Genomic DNA, 24,444 nt, shown 5'->3' on the forward strand with positions numbered 1-24,444 from the left:
AGATGCCTTTTCACCAAACCATAAGCATCTAAGACAAATTTCCACCCAGTCTTGCTTTTTTTCCATCTAATGTGGCTAAAAGAAATAGCAGCAGACATTCCAAAAATCACAAGTGGACCTTGAGACATCCTGCTGAGAAGGGGAAATTTTATCTTATTTTGCAAAGAGCAGATCAAGTAACCCACACAAGTGCACAGAAGAAATACAGAGTAGTCAAGCAAAGAACAGGATCTGCAATTTCAAACTCCCAAAATGTCGTTCCGCCCTCCGACCAGCCCATCTCAACTTTGAAACGTGCCCGTTTGATAAACTGAGAAGAAAAACCGACACGAAGGACATGTCTTGCTTTCTAGAGCTCCTCTGAAGCGACAAGAGAGAAGTGAGACAGAATCAGGGTTGAAAAGCCTCGCAGCAGACTATCCACCTTTCCCTCAAGGGTACAACTTCGGTATCACAATACAGCATACTAATTTTTTCAGTCAGCTCTTTTCTAGCTCTTTTGGGGACTTATTACACCAAAAAAAAAAAGTATACTCAGCTGACTTGTCTGAACTGAAACCTTCTACTGAAAAAGAGCTCTCGAACAGATACAGTAAAGGGCTTCTGTATCACAGGGTGTATAAAAAATCTGCGTGCCCCTGGTTGTAGCTCTTACTCCAAAGAATATGTAGCTTATTTCTGATTTTTGTAATAGAAATAGATTCTCAGCTGGACGGAAACATCACTGGCTTCGCTGCAGATGTGACAGAGAGGAGCAGGATGGGGGCACGTCCCACTGGTTCTCAGCTTTCCCTATAGACGCCTGCAAGGGTTGGATTTGGATGTCGCTACTAATGTTCAACAGACTTGAATAAACCTACTGCAAGGGCCAAGGGTTACCCACCAAGAGAAGGGTATCAAAAAAAGCCTTGGTCATTGATTTAAACATTTTTTGTAACCATACATATAAAGGAAATTAAAACCTGACAAAGAGCTCTAGTATCAAAATAAATGACCTTGTTTTCTATTTTATAATGTACTTGACTTCTTTTGGAGTTAACATGTAAGCTGTGTTAAAATTATTTATTTACTATATATAACACAGTTGCTCTTTAAATAAGTCGTTAGTTGTATATCGTGCTTTTCTACTAGTCTTTGAAAGTACCCCTTGTGGCTACTAATTCAGAAGTCACATATATTCGTAAATCACTTCAACTCTCCTCACAGCATTAATCATTCTGTTACGAAAAACACCCATCAAAAGCTCTCCCAGTTCGTTTCCCAAAACCACCCGCAACCAGTTGGAGCAATAAAAAAAAAATAATTCAGGAGGCTGAAATATCCCACTTCCATTTTATCATCAAACTCTATGCTAATATTTCCTTATCAGTGCCCTCATTACATTCCCAATCTTACGTTTCTTGCTCGTGGCAGTTCACCACCTTAATCTTTCGTGTGATTTTCGAAGATGCTCATCGCATACCCGGAGGAGTTAGGGCCTGCAAGTTGTTTATCCCTCCCAAAGTAAGAGGAGAAACAATTAGAACACGCAGCTGCTTTAAGCGAGATGCGTGCCTACGCGTCTTCTTATAAATTAATATTTAACGGGATCAGATGGAACAACTCTGTGATGTTTGCTTATATAGTTTATAATTACCGTTTCGTTTGAAACTTAATTTTCTCTAAGTGGAAAAGCGCCTGTTGATAGGTACAGAAGTGAGTATTTTTTCCAATTAACAGAGCACGGAAGACACTGGTTCTATTTCTAGGGACAAACCAGGAGGTGAAGCACAAAGAGATCCTTCGAAAGACCAACCGCTCCCTGGTGCCCCCTTGTACAGGACCAAATCAAGCCCTGCTGAAGGAGGGCACGAGGACAAAGATCTTCCCTCTCTAATTACATTCCTTTTGCTTGGCTTCAGAATCTTGAAATAAAAGGCAAGAAGCCTCCTCTGTCCACACGCTTGTGCTACAGCCATGTAGTAGCTGATTCTAAAGTGGTTTTCTGTCTAAAAATCAAATTATATATTTTCTACAGGTATGAATATATTCTCCATTAGTCAAATACTAAAACCCACTAAACTTATAATAAATACTGAAACCCATAGATATGCGCTCCTTGATTCAGGATGTATTTCCTGTATTTCTCTATCTCGGTTTTTTCCCTCCCTTTCTGTGAAACGGTATTTTAGATAAAATTTTGAAGATCACTGATTTCTACTGCTTATTCCTCACCTGCAGCTACAAACCCATTTATGTTATTGCAATCAATTACAGCAGAGATAATTGTGGTGATATAAATACAGGATTATAAATTTTGGTTAGGGTTAGGCAGCAGGAGACAAGCTCCTTGGGGAAAAATTCTTGTTTTCATGTAAATGCTTATTAAAAATGAGAAGACAGTCCTTCATCTGCAGAAAACTAAAGGGGGAATATAAATTAATTACTTCTAAATGGCAAAAATAACTTAATCTATGTTTCCATCAGGTAGCAGCTGTTATGGAAACCAGCATATCATTACAGCAAAAGGCATTGCTAAAGGGTTTCTCTAATTTTACACGGCTCAGGAAATTAAAAGCAATTATTTGACAGGAGTGCAAAATATATTATTTAGACGTGTGGTTCTAGCGAAGAAAATGGTGGCGCTGGGCATGAAAATGTATTTTTTGACTCTCTGTCTCTATTTCCTTTCCCTCCTGCCTTCTCTCTTCCAAACAGTTTGTATCTCAGCCAAAAATCCTAAGAAATTCCTCACTCCTCCTCGGCTGGGGTCCACAAAATATTCACGAAGCTGCTGCAGTCCTACAAGCCCCTACAAGCACGGGGTGGCTTGTGAAAGCTGTTACTCCAGGAGATGAGGTCACAGCCTCTCGCAAGGAATTTGGAGACAAGGATGCTATGTGGATGCAAACGTCACTGATTTCGAGTCAATTATCCCTTCCATTAGCAGCAATTAAATAAAACATAATGGAATTTAGGGAGTTCTCCAATCCTTCATGGGAAGCTTTTGCTCAGCAGTTTCTAGAGGCAGATATTACCCTACGCTCCTCTTAAACTAGACAGTTGTTGTTGAACGTTATCTTTTTGGCAGTGACTAAAATTCTGCTCTCACAAGGCTGTAAATCCACCGGATTTGAACCACGGCTAGAGAAACGTGGCTGCAGAAGCTCAGACTAGTCCCCATTTGAACTGGAAAAAGATGAGGTTAGCAGCATTTTTTCAGCACAGAATTACAAGGAAATACTCCCTCAGACCTTGGCTGTTGTGGGCAAAATGCCACGGAAGACTCACATTCCCATGGAGCCGTGAAGAACATTCTTTTCCTCAGAATTAACCAGAACTCTGAACTTTTATTTACCATCTGGACACCTTGGGAGTGAAAAGCGATGTCCCTACAGCTGGGATTTTTTGACACCAAAACATCCAAGGTATTTACCATGTCTTGGCTGGTCCCTGATGATGGTGTAGGTTATCTCGGAGTCACGGGCACCGGGAAGCTCGGCGTGCAGAATTGTCTTGGAGATCTGGAGCATTCCTCCCTGGGGCACCCAGACCAGGGAATTGGTCACCAGCTGAGGGCTTCTGTCACGCTGCATGCAAGGGAACAGCAGAAAAAAGGCTTAACTGAGCGTCAGCAGTGCCACGCTGATGGAAACAGATTTTCCACTGAAAAGGATCAAGCAGAGTATTTTGGAATTTCTTATGTGTTCAACCTTGGTTTTCTGCTTCAAGAAATGCATGTACATCCTTCCCCTGTAGCCCTTGGACCCAATTCTCACCCTGGTGAACTGACTTTGCTCAGCTCTCTGCTCCCAGGTAGGGCAAGATGCAAATATCTTCGAGACCTGCCTGAGCTGGAGGTCCTAAAATAAATATATTATGTCTTTTCTACCGCTCAGGCAAAAGTGAAACACCAGCGGGTCTCAAATTAACTTTGCAGAAGCCATAATTGTTAAGAGAACGTGCAACAGAAACGCACGGCGGTGCAAATCACTATTAGGAGCTCTCGGAATAGAGGCCAGTTGTTCAGACTGCAGCAGCGTTTGGACGGGGGCAAATAAGGTAAAGCAGGTTGCTGGCAACTGAAGGGAATAAAAGCACCTTGCAGAAAACAAAGCACATTTCCTGTGAAGAAACAAAACTCACTGATTCGTAATATTTGGAAGGTTATGTTGCCCTTCATTTATCTTTTCATGCTTTCACCGCAGTGCTCCTCTGGATTAATGGCTGAGAATTACGCTGTCTGAGCCCGTTGAATAGGAACCCTGGTAATGTCCTTTCACACCAGGACTTCCTATATAAAACCACTCAGCAGCACATTGTAACAAGCTCTGTGTATTCTGGTAAGTAATGTGGTTGAAAAAATAAAAACGCAAACCACACCTTGAACTCTCACACCTCCAGCCAGGGTCCCACCAGGCTCTTTAGCAACTTTTGGAGGCAAACCAAAGGGAAAAAAAAAAACACCTACGTGTCTTTGCGTGTGTGTCTCAAGAGCACCTTTCCAGAAACAAACCCTGCACGCGTTTCAGCTCCCAAGGCTGCTCCACAAAGATGGTAATCAGGATGTGGTGTGAGCTGGGTATCCAGCAGCTCAAACCTCATGCTAAAAGCTGCTCCGCTCTCACTTCTGGCACCATCTTCATTCTCCTCTGTAGCCAAGTGCAGCACAGAAAGAGTGAGAGACAAGGGAGGGCAAAGCTGGCTAATCCAAGAAATTATATTCAGCAGTTCACCCTCACTGGTATTTACAAGAACATGCTTAATCGATAGGAAAATAAAAGAATAGTTTTATGAACAACGTGGAGCAGTGTCCAAACATTTTTTCACTTCTCCTGATCCTACACAGATGTTGTGGGTAAAGAAACCACAGGCAGGGCTGCTCTTATCCCAGGAGTCTAATAACAGCACCGGCGTTGACAGCAGAAGCTTTTGCATTCCCAGACTTGATGCGTGAGTCACCTCACTAATTATCATTAATTACTACCGCAGCTTTAGGGAGCACCCGCGGGGTCCAAATGGAATCAGTCCCTCCGTGTGCTAACTACACAGATGCTTGTAAACCTTACTTCAAATTTTCACGCCCGAGTTGCAGTGAAAGACATCTAATAGAGCACAGAGGAGGACGAAAGAGGGGTAATATCATCTCCTTTTCAAGCAGTGGAAGCACTCAAAGCTTGTTTTTTTCTCAGATCTATACAGAAAAAGACTGTGAACAGTGGATTTTTCTCTGAAAACTCTTGGTTTTCACTGCTCTTTCACATGAACTCAGGAAATTTTCAGCTTTTTTTCCTTCTACTTTATTACAATACCACAACAGCAGAACTGAAATGCTTGCAAGCAGTTGAGCAACTTTTATTTTCTTCACGGCTTCACCACACAGAGCGTACATGTTTCATGGCTTGTTTGGTCAGGATTTGTTTCAAAAACGAATGGAAAAGCATCCCTGTTCCTAATTTTACTGCTGTAATCTCCATAAAATTTAATATAAAGTACCAATTTGTCTCCAAACACAGAAAAGACAAACAACTGTTGTTTAATTATCAACTGCAATAAAAGCAAGAAGCAAAAAAATAAAATACTCCTTAATAATCTCTCAACTTAGGTATCTGTGCCCTGTCCTTAGGGAAGTGATCAAATAGAACGACGCACCGAGTGCAAGATTTCAGGGGAGCAACAGCAGAGATCCTGACCTTGGGAGACACCTCCACTGAAGAGTAGGTGATAAAGCTTATTAGTCAAGTTGTTTAGTTCATGTGTGGTCTTTTTGTCCCTCACCACTCTCCTACCAGCCTGGTAACTGGTTTGCCTATCTCATCAGCCCGCTCTCTTCGCTCATTCTCCAATTCAATGCCCTTACCAGTGCAAAACTCTCACCTGCAACTCCAGAAAAAAAAATCTTTTTATCAAATAACTATGGACTTTCAATTTTCAAAGGCAGAACCATTGCTGAAGCAAACTCAAAATTCAGATGACCCCCAAAACTCAATCAATCCACTACTTTCTCCTGCCTCTTCGACCACAGCTTGTCGGTAACGAAGGATTAGTGACACATCGGGGACATCTCATCTGGCTGCGAGGGTTTGATGTCACAGCACGTACCTTGGGAGCAATCTTAACGTGGAAGAGGATGTTCTGGAAGTGGTACCCATCGCTCACTTGCAGAAGAACTGCGTCGTCCCGGCTGTCAGAGCCATCGTGAGCATAACGCAGCAGCCCGCCAGCAAGGTCGTCCAGATGGAACATGTGGACTGCAGAGTCCCCGGGAGGTTTGATCAGTCGCCCATGACGTGGAGGCTCTAAAACCACCAGCACGACGTCCTGAGGATTGTCACTGTCTCTCACCCCAAGCAATAGTTCTGATATAGCTCCAGTTTGCCCTCTGCGGACGAGGAGGGCCTCATTTCTGAACACATACGGGGCCTGGAAAACAAGAGCAGCTCTTAAGTGTTTGCTAAACCTGAGCGATTTGATTATGATCAAAATCCGGAATGAAAAACTGTGGAGTTAAGGAAATTTGTTCACTTTATCCCAGGAAGCCTCCTAACTGGAAGCAGCAGAGTATCATTCTCCACACTTTCCCTCCCAGCCCCAGCAGGCAGATCTAAGAATACCTATCCATTTAGACTGATTTAGTTACACTGAAAGAAGACTCTTACACCACAGCAAGCTTAGGAATGGGAGAAGAACTTAGGACACTTATACAAAGCAATTTAGTTATCAGCTTGAGCCTGTATTCCCTTTGCTGACTGCACGAATAAAAACTGGGTGTCGTCAGCATTGTGATTTATTTATTTTCTGAGTTTCCTTCATTCTAGAATGAAGATCAACTAGAGTTCACACTTCTGCTGGTTCAATCTAGTTCTCCGGTTCTTCGTCGTCAAGAAAGTTTAAATCTCAAGTCTCTACCGATCCCAAAAAACATCATTTCCCACGGGTAATACCTTGCCTCAGGAGGGAGGCGATCCCGCAGAGACAAAGTGAGAACTCTTCGGAGCGCTAACTGCTGCCAGCTCACCTCTGTACAACTTATCAGGGTTATTAAGGATCGCCAAGCAAAATTCCTATTATTAAACCTCACTTATGTATTCCGGGGCAGTGACTGCAGCTCTAACTTAGGTGAACGTCCTACTGAGGTAAACAAGAGATTAGACTGAGCAAAGATTTCAGCACCAGCCAGAATCAATACACACACAACAGGATCAAAACCCTCAGTTTGTCTTACGCTAGAGGACAAACTAGAACACTTCAAACTTCCAGAAGTTACAGACCAACTAATATGGAACACAACGACTAAAAGCAACTAAAAAACTCCGCAATTCCTGGCTCTGAAGCTAGCATAGTGAGGAATTCAGCCCCTCACCATATTTTTGAGCTGCTGGCTACACTCCTGCTACGCTCAGCATGAAGCGCAGAATAGTACCAGCGCCTTCAGACACAAATCCATCCACCATGGCAGTGATTTAAAGAAGTGCATTTCTCAAATTACTCCCTGCACGGATGGATGCTGAGTCAGGCTTGTAGGTAGGAAAGAGTCAGCACTAAAAGAGAAAGGGCAACAGCCAGATTTCCAGTTACAGTTTTATCAAGCCCTTTAATGCCCCTCAGAGGACGTAAATGGGCCTTAAGAGCAGCAGGCTCTCATTTGCACTTCAAAGTTTCTTTATGCTGCTAGAACACGCCAAGTAGCTGCAAGTTCAGTTTAAGCACAGCTGTCTGATCAAACTTTCAACTAGACAGCTCGACTATGGGAAAAGCTCAGTGCAAGCTGCAAAGCCTCCTTAGAAACCTGGACCCTGTTAAAGGGAGTCCCCAGTGAACTCGTGGCCAGTATGACCAGCATCAAGCAGGACGCTGGACTAGGAAGCTCCAGCACACCCATTGCCCCTGTACTGGTATCAGAGGAACATCTGGAGCTTGACTGGGAATCAAAGCCTGTCCGGAGGAATGTGGTATGACCCTAGGTTGGCACACACAGCTAGGCTGGGCTTGAATAACTCCCCCTTTCTGGTGAGGAAATAGGCCCGCTTTAAAGAGCTCATGAGGATTTAATTCCCACGTGTCGCAGAACAGAACGTTTAAGTAAATGCTCTTGAGTGTCAAAGCATCCCTACCACGGGGATCAATCATTGTTCAATTGCCCTGCAGTAAGAGACTGAACTAGAGCACCGGCAGATCCAAAGAATCGTTTAAACAGTAGGGACTCCTTAGCCTTCGCTGATAATCGCGTATGATTGCGCAGCTATAATTCCCCGCACAACCAAAATTACACGGGCCAGATTCTTCAGTCTTCAATTCTTCCATACGACTCTCGTCTGCCTCTCAACCTATAAAGGTTTGAGTCTAATTTTAACTGAACTCCTTTGTCATCACCGCAAGAAACCAGGGCTACAAATGGTACAAAATTTGCGGTTTCTTCCAAACTTTGTTCCATTACCTGTGTTGAAAATGCTTGAATGTTGACCACCTCAGGATGGGAGAAGAACTGTTCATCGCTGACCTTCAAGGAAAATTGTCCTTGCCTGAACAAGTCCCCACCAAGACAAAATACAGAATAACATAAATTAATGAAGTGCTCTTGCAGGACTCACTAATGAAAAAAATATTACATATTCAGTAAAAACGACTAGCATGTTTTTATAGTATTTCTTTTCTGAAGATTCACAACGGTCACAACATGCAAATAAAATACCTTTAACTATGTAACACTATACCCTCATTTCCTTTTCACTATTGTTAGCCACATAGGATGGCATCTCCAAGGTAAAGTGTCAATTCTAAATGTCAGTTATTCCTCACTGAAGAAAAACACCACTTATCTGGCTTTGGAACAGAAGTTCCCACTTTTCAGCATTTTTTCTTCCTATTTGCTTTTTAAGAATGCCACCCAATAACCTTCAACATCAAGTAGGTACATTTCTCAAGACAAGATCCTGACATTTCACTGGAATTATGAGGCAGACAAAAACCCCAAAATCTGATACAGAAACACATGTCTTAAGTCCAGTGAACATGAGCTAATCCTTGGCATCAGGACATCCTGCAAATCTTAACCGCAAATAATGAATCAAAGAATGCCCTGATACGTAGAGGGAGAAATTAGAACAACTCTGTGGCTATCAGTCTAGTCCTCAAGGCTTTATGGTGTTGTAAATCAAGTGTGGAATTTGGCAGGATGACCGGCACTAAGCTTGGCAGCAGGAAAAATCCACTTCCTTGCAACACGTTTGCAGCATGAGCGTTGCCAGCTACTAATCACCACTAATTATCCCCGGACACTAACAGAGTTCATCTTGCAGGCAAAGAAGTTATGGCTGAATGCAGATGATGCTGCAGAGCAGTGACATCATTTGAGCATCTCCCTGACAGTATCAAGAAACTCTTTTAAGAACCAGACTAATAGACCCATAGAAGAGCATCCTAAAAACAAGACAGACTCCTGCACCCCACAAAGCACAACAGGTTTGGTAGCTGGATCACTGTGACCTCTTATACCATAAATAGAGAAGTTTTTCACCACTGTTTGTACTATAGTATGGAATAAGTACACTGGTGATCTATATAACAGCAGTGAGAAATGTGCCTTACTAGGAGAATGTTTCCAAGAAGAAGGAAAAACCCGTTCTCACGACATTATTGATTTTTTCTTAAAATGCTCTGAAAGCAAGTTTCAGCAGAGTCACCTGGATTTCTCTTTGCTGTGCACAAAGCGGACTCTCTTCTCCTTCACATCCTTGCAGCTGAAGTGGTCGCCTTTATTCAGCTGCATCTCTTTCCCATCCACCAGCACCACGAGCCTGCCGTTGGAGGGAGGGCTGTCGAGGAGGAACAAGGGCCGTCCCGAGTCACCATCCAGATCGTGCAACCCCAGCAAAGCCAGGTCTAAGGGCTTCACGCCGCCGATCCCTACTGTGAGGGTGCTGTTCACATGGAAGCTCAAGGGATGCTTGCTGGCTAAAAAGAAAGAAGGGCAAAGCATTACTGAATAAATTACAGCCACGAGCCCTGTTACCATCTTCCCTGTCACCACCATCTTTTGGATAAAAGACTCTTATAATGTCCATTACTGATTTAGGTAATGACTTAGGTGGACAACCACCAACTTAAGAATTAAAATCTATCCCAATCCCTACTATGATTTTAAGAGGCTTAGGTAAGTCACTTCCCATCTTGAGTTCCCCTTAACAAGACTCAAAGCCAACATACATTGGCCTCCCATGCAGACGGACAAGGAAATCTTAATTTAGAACAAATAAAAGAGAAATAAGTACTACCACTGATTTAGTAAGGGATTTCCCCCAAGGTAACTTTTAATTTTCATCACTGATGACGAATGATGCTGTGATTGGAAAGAGGTGCCTCCAGACCTAACTAGGTAACTTCACTTAGAAAACCATACACACACACGTTTTATGCAACAAAAAAGTTGGAGAAAAATAGCTGCCAACTTTCAACAGTCAGTGCGAAACTGCACAAAACCAAATTCCAGAAATGCCACTGAAAAAACACAATTTCTGGCCTTAATATCTGCTGGAGGCCTGCCAGCTCAGTTGCTTCATCAGGAGAGACACTTACCTTCACACTCTCTGGTCCACATATTGCCGTAGAAGCCCTGGTCACAGGTAGAAACACAAATCTTGTCCTTCAGAAACGTGGTGCTGTCACAGAGGTGGCACAGGCCGTCACCGTCACACTCCAAGCATCCGGGAGGACAAGCTGAATTGGATGGAAAGCACAACCCCCTTGAGACACTGCAGGAGCAACGCAGCCACTGGTGCACCGAGCAGTCCCCAGGGGTCAGAACAGAAACGCTGCTGCTATTGGTGTCTTACCTACCCGACAAAAAAGAATCAAAAAAGAAGGGGTAAAGAGGTGAGGGAAAAGAGTTGGTAAGAAGCTCCTTCTTCATTTGACCAGTTTCCCAGTGACCACAGAGAACCTGAGATGATCTTCCAAAGAGCAGAAATGTGTTTCGAAGTAACTGTTATACCAATTTGAAAAAAATACTCCAAATACACATCCAAGCCCTACGCATCTTAACCCCCGTATACAACCAAAGCCTTTTTAAAATTTGGTTTTAATATCTGCTTTTTAATATAGAGTGTGGACACACATACACACACCCCAGCAGCCGCCTCCACTGAATCTAATTCCCCAGAATTAAGCATGTCGAAATGCCCGTTATCTAATTCTCAGGTGCATCCCCTTGACAGCAAATTTAACACAGCATCCAAGGGCATCCTCTTCATCTCAGCCTCGCAGAGACCCTGGTTGGTCTCCACAGCACACTCAGTTTGCTTTACCTGTGCACTTCCGCTGCGCCTGGTCTGCGTAATATCGCTTCCCGCACTTGGGAACACAGCGAGCGTCCAAGAGGAGAAAGGGGGCTTCGCAAAGGCTGCACTCGCCCGCTTGGCGACACCCAAGGCAGTGTTGATCGCACCCTAAAAGTCACAAGGAAAGAGCCGAGCTCAACACCACCTTCGGCTGCTCCTTGCACAGGAACCACAGCTCTGTGAGTGCTGGAGGGGCAGCGAGAGATCTGAAGCAAGACGGGTGCACAAATTGGGGATGAGCAGGGAAACGCGTTGGCAGGAGCGCTTAGGAGGAACCCTCAAGGAGCACTCACTCTGGCACGTGTCCGATTCCTTGTAGAAAGCTGCAGGGCACTGCTCCACACAAGCTCCTTCGTGGAGAACGTAGCCTTCCATACACTGCAGGCAGTCGGTCCTCTGGGGACCTTTACAAGCGTTACAGCTCCAGTCACACTCTGAAATTAAAAAAAAATTAAAAAGGCAATGGAGGGCAGCCCTTTCTAGGTGGCTCACCCTATACAAGTAATTTGCACTTGGGGCCTACAAGCTATGAGAATATGAGCCCTAGGAGCAAAGCGCACAGTAAAAACTGTTAAAGAGATACTAAAAGAATCTGCAGAAAGCATGATTTATACCAAGTGACTTGCTACAGCTCAAGACACGGGGTGGGATTTTTTTCCTCCCTCTCGGACTTAACGTGTTCTAACTATGTCAAATTTGGCTCTCGTTCAGGATTCAGCCCTGCTAACACTGGCAAAATTTTGTTGCCCATAAAGCCTGACTTCATCTCCTAAGCAGCAACGCTCCGCTTCTTCTGCGATGAGAATACGAGCCCTACGAGCAAAGTGCACAGTAAAAAACTTAAAGAGATACTACAAGAATCTGCAGAAAGCATGATTTGTACCAAGTGACTTGCTACAGCTCAAGATATGGGGGGGGATTTTTTTCCTCCCTCTCGGACTTAACGTGTTCTAACTATGTCAAATTTGGCTCTCGTTCAGGATTCAGCCCTGCTAACACTGGCAAAATTTTGTTGCCCATAAAGCCTGACTTCATCTCCTAAGCAGCAACGCTCCGCTTCTTCTGCGCTGTTACTCGTTAGCAATTATCCACCTCAGCTCCATCAAGCTTGTGCTTTCAAATGACACTGACCAAGAGAAAATTAAATGCCTGACCCTCATAAGCTAAACGTGCCTCCGGAAAGTCCACAGCCCAGAAATACCAAACAATATCACCTCCCTGAAGAATTACACTTGTCATTTGTATTATATCCTGGTCTTCGTGGAGTTAGCTGCAATGAAGCCATGCTATCCTCACTTACTTCCATTACAGAACACTCTCCTCGGGAGTTCTGGAAATATTTCAAGTGATGTGTCTTTCAAATCACTCCAAACTGGTGTTTCTGCAGCCAGCCGGCGACGCAGTATTTAACAAGACTGAGAGAAGCAGGTATGTACACAAGGCCCTATAAGCACTCTAAAAAAGATTTAGCCTGGTAAGTTCACTCGTGATTTAGCTGACCCATGACTAAATGAATTGCTGGACCTGACCCTTGAAAAGTTTGCTGGCTCACTTACTAAATCATTTACAAGAGAAGGATTTGCAATAATCTTGTTTCGCTGAAAGGCTGAAGTATGTGACAGCAGACAGTCGAAAAAGAGGGGAAAAAAAGCCTCACAAGCGGTCTGTTCCTGAACAACTGCCCCCCCCAACCACATTTTTTAAAGCAGGCCACCTGCACAGATCCTGCTGCAACCTAACAGATTCTCAGCCAAGGCACTGGAAATATTTTTATTTTTCTTCTTTAAACCAGCAACGTATTTTTCACCTCTGCAAGTCTTGCTGGAAAAATCCAGGTAATACTGCTGAGCGCAGCTCTCGTACTGGCATTCTCCAAACAACAGGACCTTGGCTGGATCCCTGCAAGACGTACAGCCGCTGGCTGATTCGCAGCTCCGGCACTGGCTGTTGCAAGCTGTGGAAAGACAAAGGCAAAGAAAATAACTGTAATTACAGATGCACCTACCAACTGCAGGAGTAAAACTGGTATTATCCTGTAGCCTCGCTGTTTTTCTTTTTGTTTTTCTTTAAGTAACCTGCGTTTCATATGGTCCCAGACTTAAAAAATGCACAGATTTGGAGACCGTAGCGGACTGGTGCAAACCTCAGTGGGACTGAAGGCTCGTTTCATTTCACTTCAAGTCCCCTCCTTTTGATGTGCACACAGTGTGAAATTTTGGAGCTATAGGAAGTGAATAAAGATGCCAGGAAAAAAGAAAACAGTTTGGTGATTTATTGAATCTAGGATCAAAGTACAGAGGTTCAGAATATTTCAACCCATCTCTTTGATGTCCAGGGTCTAAACTTCTCGGCCAAGTGTGCTCAGTGCTGATGTCAGAACTCAAAACAGTTAAAGATTTAATTGCCATGTGCTATGAAAGACCAAAAAGTACTTCCTAGCCCTTTGCTTATGCACTGAGAAATTCAATCTGATTCTGGTGGGATGAAAACCATATGCAGAAAACTCATGGAGGTTCACATCTGCTTTATCCCAACAGCTGTAACTGCAAATACAATGAGGGTGCAGGCAAAAGGGGCTGCTGAATTCCCAGTCAACTACTCCTGAGTGTCTCCAAATCCATTCAGAGTCAGAACCTTCACCCAAACTCAATTCTGTACTTGGGATAAATCAGAAAAAAGCTCTGAAAACACCGCCTCAAGTGGGTCAAGTAAAGAATAAGGCATAGCTGGCCATTTCTAATGGAACAACCTAACAAAACCTCTCATAGGGTTTAGTGCAACTACAGGTCAGGTACTAAATACTGAGGTGTTACTTGTGGAAACACATTGGTGATATGCGAACTGTGGAATGCTAATTTATTGATATGCTAATTGTGGAAATCCCCTTCAATTTGCTTTTAATTCCAGCCAGAGTTTTAAAACCGCAAAACCTCAAAATACCGAAGTAAATGTGAAAATATCCACGTAGATCTCACTGCAGGGAGGACAATAGTTACTTGTTTTAGCTTACCTAAAAAATGTCCCAGAAGGTTTGCATTTTACTGAGGTAGAAATGATTTCTCCGAATCTTTATCTAAAGAATCTAGTAGCTGGTTTTACGTGCTCTGGTGCCAGTCCGATTTCACTTAAGAAAACTAACATGTAATGGTAAAACATTCCACATGAGGTCTAAATTTAAAGAAATCAGCTTACCCATGGAGGCGTGCCAGAACAGCAAGGAAAAACCGTGTTTGAAAGCAATCCTGGCTGCTTGTTTTATCAGCACGCCTCCATATCTGCATTTTGAAACCCGTGAAGGACTCGTTAAACCTTTGCGCTTTTCCTCGGCCAGCCTGTCACCAAGTTTAAAAATATCTCCCAGAGCTCAGACATCTCTCTGAACTTCATTCCAAACCCGAGTTCCTCAAAAGTGCAACGGGACTAAAATAAACGTTGAGGAGAGACCGAAATTTTCGCAGCCTAACAGCCAACCTCCGTGTAAACACTTTTCATTACCTCCAAGTGGTAGTTTTCCGGCAGCCTGGGAGAGTTTCTATCTACGTGGCTTATCAGCAGTACCTCGCTTGAAAAGGCACAAGTGACACTTGGAATGACAAAAATCCAACGCACCACCACACTTTGCCTTGAGCCTCCTGCCACAAGGATTATACACACTTCTTAAAAAGCCATTTGCAATAAGGAGATTAGAGGAGCTGAATTTGCTTGCAAGAATCTATTTGCATTCAAGCTCCTGAATCAAATTCAGGAAAGGTACAGGAACATTCCATTTCTACCATGATGTCCTGAGGAAGTCGCTATCAGTAGGGAAGTTTTCATAAGAAAAGGGGATTTTAATTAGGAAGGGACGTGTTCTGCTGTAGTCAGCAATAAGAGAATCCATACTGCAGGAGAGAATGGTGAATACCTTGTACAGCTTGCAGGAAAGTAGCCAGGACAGTGAGAAACCCATTATTCCTTTTTTTAATTCATCTTTTTTATTACTTTCCTTTTTTTCCCCCCATTATTATCGAATAGACTTTTTTTTTTCTGCCAGAGTATGAAGTTTTCCACCTATTTCCTTGAACTTATGCAAGCTGTCTCCATTTCTGCTGATAAGATGGAAATAAAAGTTTCAGGAGAACCATATATTTCAACCAAAGGCAGGTAAAGCTGACAACCGTATCAGCTTCCTTCTATAGGACCCCATCAACAGAGAAATTGGGTCTAGACAGGATGACGCTGATACCTCAACTCAGTGCAGCGCAACAGAGTTATTTTATCATAAATCAGGATAATTCAAAGCAGGAGAATTTAATGCAGGACTTAACAAATCTGAATATTCAGGTTCACAGCAACCAAACCACTCAAGCACTCACTCATTTTTAGGTGTGTGTATTACAGTGGGTGAACTCAAGCAGGGTTTTTTCATATTTTTTATGTCTCTGCCCCATATAATTTTGCATTTTGGAACATCAAGTCCAATAATCATGTGAGGAATAACCCAAATGACGCCAGGGCTAGAGTGAACATTGGATAATAAAGGAAAAGAGAGACCCAGAGAGACTCACAAGGGATAAGAGGAGTAGGATAAAACATTACTGGACTTAACACGAGATCAATTACATCAGATCATTACGTGGTAAAAATATCACAGCTCAAGCCAGTCGGGGCTGTGCCTACCAAGCTGTACCTCATTTCTGCTGAGGTTTCACATGTAGAAAACCATAGTGTAAATGTTACCATCTTAAGAAAGCTTCCGTGGCAGGTAGAGCAGCGGGGAGGGGGTTCGCCTTAGCAGAAATTGATTTTAAACTGGTCTAAACTCGTCGAGTTTTCACCAAGCCCAGAACTCACCAGTACTTTTTGGGCTCTCCTCTCAGTACCACCTAGACAACTTCACAAGGAACCCTACGCAAACTCTCCTGCGGATTTTCCCTAGCCTCCTGTCTTTTGAAGTCGATAACAAAACTGCAACTGTGTTCCAAATTAAACCCCGCTGTAGGCTCTGTTTCCAAGGCAGCTGATCACCCCTGTCAACTCGCATCGTGCTTTTGGGCACTTGAAACCTTTCTTTTCCTGGCGAGAGGAACGGGAAGCGACGGAACAAGAAAAGACAACGTCTGTGAATACGTTGCGGAAAGGAGAGGTGGTTTGGAGAGGGACACTCACGTTTGCAGGTGCGCCTGTCATCCCTGTAGTATCCTGGGGAACAGACTGGCACACACGTGCTGGTGTGGGAGAGAACCAGGCTGGCGTTGCAGGAAGAGCAGGAAAAAGAACCTCTGCCGGTGCAGGTTTTACATGAGGGGTGACACTCTGTAGGGACAGCAAGAAAAACAGCAAATTTCACAGTTTTCAGCAGAAGGTCTCTCAGAGGTTGAGCATGGTGATACTGAGTACCAAAAATTCCTACAAAGTCTAAGTCTTTACTGCTGCACGGCACTCAGGAGCAGAAACACGGCCAACTCGGCTCGTGACAGACAAATTAAATGGGTTTATTTGTGCTCTGCATGCCATGCACACCAGCTCTTTCACCTCTTCTTCCTTCCCTCTCTTTTTGCCCATTCGTCTTCTCTGCAACCTTCCCTTTCCCTTAAGAAGAACCCTACAGAATCCAGCCAAGACTTGTTCATCAGAGCAGAGTAAGAGCAAAGCAAGCACGTATCAGTATCTTCCTCTCACGCTTTCTCTCTGCAATTCTTCACAGCCAGCGATCCTACCGACAGCCTCAAGAAAGGAAATATATTACTCAGTTTCCTCTTCCCTTGCATTTTTGAGGAGGTGTTTTTATGCCACCCTTCTTGTTTTCTTTCTCTGTTTCCTTGCCTTTGTCTCCTCCTTCTTGGGCATCTTAGTCTGACTGGAGAGATTTAAAATGCCACAGCCAACGAGGCCACCGGATCCTAATTTCTCCAAAGAGGGTACATATTTGCGAAATTATTAATCTGGTTTATTTCTCAACAGGCCTTTCCCTAAAGATGGATGCCATCATTACATCTATCAGGCCAAATTAACCGTGAATGAAAGTGGGTAAAAACAACCAAAGAAGCGACTGCATTGCGCTGTGCTGGAGATCTTCAAAGCTAGCACAAAATGTAATATGAGCTCTGACACCATCTGAATAATGCAAAACTTCTTTTAAATGAAACCTTTATTGCAAAGGGAAGAAATTTTATCCCTAGGCTTAAATTTCCAGGAAGGCAAAATATCTCTCTCAGGGGTCTTTCCAATTAAATGACACAGAGTGTATCTCCGAGACTTCATCTGTCAAAACCAGATAAATAAACACAGAGCTCTCAGAATGCTTGAGAAAATCTTTGAAACATTAACCGTCAGTTGTTAGACTGGGTTAGGAAATGCCACTTCCTGCAAAAGGAGCATCTACATCTTAATTTTAACGTGCAGGATTTCTTGTCTTGATTTCTTTCTCTTAAACTGCAATACCCTTTGCTCAGCCTAAGACCCAGTGTGTTTTAGCACGTCTCTATCAGCCACGTAACGAGAAAAGCAACGTACTTCCCTCTAAGAGCCCAAAAAATATAAAGCAGTTCAGCCAATGGCCAGAATATGAAACCACGACAAAAACAAGAGGCGATCCAGGGGTAGGTGAAGGCACAGAAATCTAGAGAATAAAATGTGCTGTAGGGACGACTCACTTTTGCAGGCGCTGTTCTCCGCGTAGTATCCCACCGGACAGTCGGGAACGCAGCGATCCCCCAGGAGCAAGTGGCGGGCATTCTGGCATTTCAGGCAGACGCTGCCGGTGTCCCGCAGGTTGGCCACGCACCGGCGGCACAGAGGGTGGCAATCTGAAAGGAAGGAGGGAAGAAGGGACACCGTGGTCACAGATGGGGCAAAATGGAACTGCTGAGGGGAAACACAGCACTGAGAATTCAAGGCAGACGTTAGGGACGTAACCTTGAGTGCCGAATGCTGCACTTGGAGATGTCTGCAAGGGAGATGATCAGAAATTACCACGTTCAGGGAGTGTTCCTGCCCTCACGCCTCTTCCTGAGCACCACAACGGTTCTACTGTTCCTCAGTAACTTCTGGATCTCTCCTACCCCACTCAAGCAGCCTTTTACCCATCTTTAAGTGAGCTCAGGAAAGCTTTGTACAAAGCCAGTTGAAAGCGCTCCGCTTTCCCCAAGCCTTTCTCTTATTTTAGGTGCTCTGCCTACAGGTTTATCTTGACCAAACAACGCTGGCAGCTGCAGGAATTCATCTCCCTCTGTTCTCAGTGCTGAAAAACAAAGAGCTCAACCTGTACAGCTGGACGACCGTCTCGCGTCGTTCTTACTGTTCAGATTTTCCCACAAAAACGAGACATCCATACCCTGAAGAGGCCACTGCAGACCTCAGAGCCAAGTCAGGAGTGGCATTTAGAGTTGCATGAGAGTGCCTCAGAAGCTTTTCCTTTCTTCTTTTTTAAGCCAGCAGCACACAAGCTTGTGCCTCCCGACCTCTGCCTGAACTTAGGCTCTTCGAAAGGTTTGACAACAAGCCTTTTGTATGCACAACAGCGCAGTGTAAGGCAACCTGGAAGCCAAATTAATCCTCATTGCGGTAATTCAGAAAATTATAAAGGAAATGACGACTGTCTTGAAAGAAATGTAATAATGAGGCTTGATCTGAGTACCTGGCCTCTTGTCAGATTTCTACCCAAGGCTCAACTTTCTGTCTTTTGTCTCCCGTGACAGCATTAGTACAGGTTGTCAGGCAATCTAATTTTACAAGCTGAAGACAGGCTCGCAGCGGAGTCTGGAGGAATTCTGCATCCATAGCTAACAGTGACTGGAGTCTAACCCGAGCCTGGCTTCTCCAGTGCATTACACAGAACTGATTCTTACCAAACCCTGCTGGAAAAGCCCAGGCGCAGCTCAGAAGCGGATGCAATTCTGACAACACGCAGGGATTTGAGCTCCTTCAAGCAGCTGTCTCCTTCACCTCCTAAATTTACAGGCTATATGACCTATCTAGTTTCTTCTCCACGCTCTCAACCTTGCAGACGAGGAATTAACAGCCAGAGGGATGGTAAAGGTGTGAGAGAAAAAACGTCATGCTTAAGATAGTGACCCTGTAAAAAGCAACCAAGCTCACCATGTATGGTTCCACAAACAGAGCATAAAAGTGAGACCGAGAAAACTTAGGGTGTCCAAACAGCCAGTATCTGCCATAAATAAGTAGACGTTCCCAAATTAACACTCTAAAAGTATCTACAAAACTAGGTGCTGTTGCAGTACAGTTTTCTCTCTACAGCCTCAATGTTTGCTCTTTCTGTTCTTTTTCTCAGCTACGGTTTTAGAATAAATCAGCCCCATCGCTCTCTTGTTCTTTTGCAAGCCTGGAGATCAAAAAGCGCACAACACCAAACAAAAAACCAGAACTGACGCACAGGGTGAATTTGAGGGACATTGGGGAAGGAACGAGAGAGAAAAAGAAGCACTAAAGTGCTTTGTTTTGGAAAATATTATTTGAATTTTTTCACAGCAGGCTCCCTTTGAAGCGAGGACTAACAGAAGCGGAGTGTTTTCTTTATGCTTCTCCATAACACCACACAGACGTATGTTTTTCCTGCTTCTGCCTTCTCCCTGTCAATCCCCACCTCAGCTCAGCTCGCCGGCAAGTTACTGCCTGCGCCCTCCGGCTTTTCGGAGGCTTCACGTCCCACGTTTGTTGCAGGTCAGTAGAACACAGTTACTTAATTCCCTTCCACTTCTTTCAGTATCCAGACTGGATTCTTCGAGGCAGCATGTCACCACTTTGCTTGTAGTCCCAATGCCTCCCTGCTCCCCTTTTTGAGACTTCTGACTTGTCTTCCACTGTCCAGACAAAACTTTTCCTGCTGCCCTTTCAGCTACCTTTAATTTTTAACTCATCGATTCACCTCTGTACCAAAGAAAACCCCCAACCACCTTACCTGTCACTGATCTCCCAATTAAGCAACTTTCATTGTAAAGCATATTACTACTTACACCAATTTCCATTTCCAGAGTTACTTACTTTCACACCCTCTTCCTTTTTCTCTTAGCCAGCAAAGAAAACAAAGAAAATACTTTCCATACAGAAAGGGCACTATCTATTTTATAATGTTCCCTCACTTGCCTAGAAAAAGGCTGTTTGGGGAGGCAAAATCATCTCTCAAGTGTTTGTGAAGTGTTTGTTCGTTCACAACGACTACTAGCACTGATCAGGATTTGGGGTTTGATTTGGTTGTTGGAAAGGTTGGTGGGGTTTATTTTTTAACTCTCCTTTAAAAGACACCTGAAAGGGAACTTGTCAAGCAAACAAGCGAGGGGAACTCCTGCAATGCCGTTTGTAGGGATCCGTCTGCACCTTCTGAAAAAGGCCGGAGCTTCTCTCGGCGGGGTAAGGTGGGAAAACCCGTTTGGACGGTGCCTGGCACAGATGAGCCCAGATCAAAGTAGGGAAATGATCTTTCCTGTTCCTTCTCTGGCAGCTCTGCTGTTAATTTCTGCGGGAGGTTGCATGCCGGTGACTACGTGGAGCTAAGCGCCCATATCTCCCTCTTGCTCCGCTCAGCGCAACCCCAGCTCTTTGTGATGGTATCAGTGTCTCGCTAAGAGTGCGGCAACGACTCATTAATTTTACAAGGGGCTGAATGTATTTCTTGTTGTCAGAGTGTCCCTTCTGGAATTTTAAGAGCAAGGCAGAAAGGCTTGTTAGAGGCATCCTCCCGAGTGAGCTCTTCTGGTTTGTCTTTGAACATTTCCGCAACTGCACGCAGCCCAAGAAAGCGAGAGCCTGAGCAAGCTGAACATGGGCATTGGGAGTTTCTTTTCAAAGAAGATGCAGCTGGAAGTTAAAACAGGACTTCTGGGGATACTCTACCTTTGGGTGTTCTGAGTTTCATCTCGGGCCAGCTGCCCTTGCTACTAATTCTGGTGGTTAGGCCTCCACGGCTTTTTACACTTTAGCTGAACCCCCAGCAGAGCTCAGCCTGTGAAATCCTCGTTTTGGCCACCGCACGGGCCCGTTGCATTTTCCTAACTGCCCTCCCAGGATAAGATCAATGAGGAAACCTTGAGACAGGCATAGGATTTAATCTCATCAGAAAAGTCAGGGCAGGGGGGCTTTATGAGCAGGACAACGACGATCGTGCTATTTTTTTTTTAGCGACCGTGCTATTTTTCAGACTGGTGAACGCAGTGTTTCCTGAGGCTGAAGTTGTCTTCGCTAAGAGGAAAAGGGAAATCAAAGAGAGTTTTCAAACCGAGGAAAAGAAAAACCACAGAAACCCTGAGACTCAACAGGGGACTGCGAAAGCCTGTGCATACACTTCAGCTATCAAATAAACACGTTCCTGTACATGGACTTTAGCTATAAAATAAAATTAATCAAGTGAGCACTCTCCAAAGAAGATTAGCACAAATTCAGCATGCCCGAACCAGAGCGTAGAAACTCATTGATCTTTCGAGACTCGAGGCCATTTTGCCTTTCTTCTGCTTACATTTGAAATGCTTATTTGATAAACTTCTGAAAACAAGGTCTTTTTTTTTCTATTAACAAGGCAAATGTCCCAATCCTCATTCAGGTAACATGTACAATAACAACACTAATTCACAGGAGCTGGTTTCAAGTGACAGTTGGTTTTCTCCAGCCTGTATGAAAGATTTTCCCCTGCAGGGCCATAAAATATGACAGTTGGCTATAACGCACAGCAGTCCCTATAAGTCGTAACACAGTTCTGCCTGGAGGGTTGGGAATCAGAGATAAATGGGAAGATAATTGTAAAAAAATACTGTTTTGGGAAGCAAAGGGAAAAAGCTTTGTTAAATACTGATCCAAATCATATATAATGCAAGTGTCAGGAGTTTTAATGTTCTTTTTTATGGGATAGCTGCTCTTCAACTGGCAATTAATAACTTGCAAGGGCAAATTTAGCATTTCGGTCAGTGCTGAATGAGAAGAATGAGTGAAATTTAACAGCCTGGACGTGGAGGCTCTTGATCTCTAGCAGAACCAGCAACTCTGCACACCCTTTGCTTAAACATCAGACATAAACTTGGCACAAAGAGCAACACCCTTCACAGTGCAGATCTGAGACCAAAGCACAAGTCTTTCCTCAAGGCAACAGATAACCACGTCCCTCTACAAGGAATCGTACTGTGAACCGTTTCTGCTCGGAAAAGACAACTCTCCAAACACTGGACCGTGTTCATGACCTACGGGGGCTTTGAAATAAAGCTTGTTAGTTTGCAAGGATGCATCAGCAGGCTGCCATCGCTTCAGAGCCCTGAGAGCCAGGCGAGGTCTTTCGCAGACAATACATCACTGTCAGTGTAGCAGGGACAAACTCTGCCCTCAGCGTTGGCTGCGTGAGCCCCACCATTTCCAATTTCGGCTCCTTGTTATCGCCAGGCGCTGCCATGTCTGTCTAACCACCTGGGATTTGGGGAGCACGCTCACCGCTCCACGAAATCTCTCCAGACTTCTAGGGAACAGTAGTCTAAACCAGATAACTAAAGCACAGAGGACACAGCAAGCAGTAGAGTAAACCCTCCTCGGAGAGAATCCTGGTTTATGACCAATGGCACTAAGTTTTTCCAGTGAAATTTATGGCTGGAAGACCACACTTCCACTGGTCTTTTTTTCAGAGGAAGCAGAATACGAAGTAAGGGGATAATAAGGTGAAAGAAATAAAGTGGATAAAGCTACGACGTGACAGGACATTAATAAATACCATTGTACCCCTTAAGTTTTACAGGGCAGAGACCGCTCTTTACACTGAAATTATTTCCATATTGTCATTACCTGACTGTAGGAAATACCTTGATTCCCCAAACTGATTTCTTGTATACCTAAGGAGCTCAACAATAGTTTTAGGATATTTTCTTACTTCTCAGATACTTTGCTTCCCCCTTCTCTTTGTCTCTGCAGGCAAAACCATAGCTGCTGTTTAAAAGTAAGATGAAGAAATCATTCATTACAATCACCTTGAGAACAAAGAAAGAAGTCTTTCATTAAAAAAAACCACCACCATCACATACATGTAAACAAGAAGGAATCTATGTAAACAAGGGGAATCATCTGTATTAAACTGGGAACAACAGCCTCTCAATGGATATATTTATTATGTTGAATGCATTTTTCCCTTTACGCAGAAGTCCTTATCTCATTTGGAACTGTTCAGCCTAGATTAAGCCTCACACATGGTATCTTTTTTGATTAAAAAAAAAAAAATGGCTGTGATAAAGCTTAGAAATTGTTGGAGCAGTTCCCAGGGTATGTTTATACGTGTCCACGTGATGGATTAAAAGCAATTTTTTCTTTTTCAACAGATAAATGCAGTCAGTGGGTTCTGATGATAGGCTTAAGTGCAGGCACCGAGCACTCACACAGGTTTAACTCCTATTACCTCCTGAAAATGCACACGGCAATGCTAGCTGTGCCAGTTTTTCTTCAAGGCCTCACGAATTGCTTCTCTGAATCACAAATGTTTCCTTAACTCACTTCACTGAAGCTCTGAGCGGGACCTAAGCAGCTTTCCTGGCTCTGGGTGCCCCGGGCTCAACTCAGCAGTGACAGGCAGAGTGAAATGGGAAGCCTAGACTGGAACAAGACACGGATAAGGGCTTGGCTTGGCGAAGGTAAGCAGGCTGCCACTCAGCAGAGTAGAGCTCCAGCTTGTTCTACTGTTAGAGCATGCTCATTATGATATTAATTAACAAGGATAGGAATGGTTGGACAATTCCCTGACACACTGGTCAGTACACGAGCCTCGTCTCCCTCTCCTTGCTACTCATCTCACACAATTTGTAAGTGACTTCACGCAGCTCTAGTGAAGATACGTACAGCAGGACTATGCAGGCTGGAGAGTTCTCTCGTGGTATTTTCACCCGTGTGACACTGAATTCGTCACGGTGTGTGCTCCAGGAGCTGGTTAATGTCTCAGAAAGATCATGGCACTGTGCGACTCATGCCATTTCCTCTTACTTACCCACACAATATCCCACCAGGTTGAGATACTGCTCCTCCTCGCAGCTAGTCCGGCACTTTCCGCCTGCTAGAGTCGCGTGGGGGTGGCAGGATAAGCACTCCAGATCAGAAGGGCCATGGCATGTCTTGCAGGATGGATGACAGGCTGCATAAAAAGATTTAACACTTGTGATTATGCTCTTGGTATAGC

The 24,444-nt window shown here is 44.0% G+C and overlaps 1 protein-coding gene across 1 annotated transcript in view; it reads right to left on the minus strand.

Moving 5' to 3' along the window:
* FRAS1 (Fraser extracellular matrix complex subunit 1) overlaps positions 1–24,444 on the minus strand; it is a gene marked incomplete at both ends in the record, with an annotated part of 94,577 nt that overhangs the window by 39,622 nt on the left and 30,511 nt on the right. The window contains 11 exons of the mRNA XM_009868767.1: positions 3,416–3,569; positions 6,082–6,402; positions 8,417–8,501; positions 9,663–9,933; positions 10,555–10,695; positions 11,283–11,423; positions 11,609–11,749; positions 13,123–13,269; positions 16,464–16,610; positions 17,951–18,103; positions 24,256–24,399. Of these exons, the coding sequence (XP_009867069.1) occupies positions 3,416–3,569; positions 6,082–6,402; positions 8,417–8,501; positions 9,663–9,933; positions 10,555–10,695; positions 11,283–11,423; positions 11,609–11,749; positions 13,123–13,269; positions 16,464–16,610; positions 17,951–18,103; positions 24,256–24,399 (1,845 nt within the window). The remainder of the gene's footprint in view (positions 1–3,415; positions 3,570–6,081; positions 6,403–8,416; positions 8,502–9,662; positions 9,934–10,554; positions 10,696–11,282; positions 11,424–11,608; positions 11,750–13,122; positions 13,270–16,463; positions 16,611–17,950; positions 18,104–24,255; positions 24,400–24,444) is intronic.

Source organism: Apaloderma vittatum, unplaced genomic scaffold (genome assembly GCF_000703405.1).
Source record: "Apaloderma vittatum isolate BGI_N311 unplaced genomic scaffold, ASM70340v1 scaffold11074, whole genome shotgun sequence".
NCBI classification, from domain to species: domain Eukaryota; kingdom Metazoa; phylum Chordata; class Aves; order Trogoniformes; family Trogonidae; genus Apaloderma; species Apaloderma vittatum.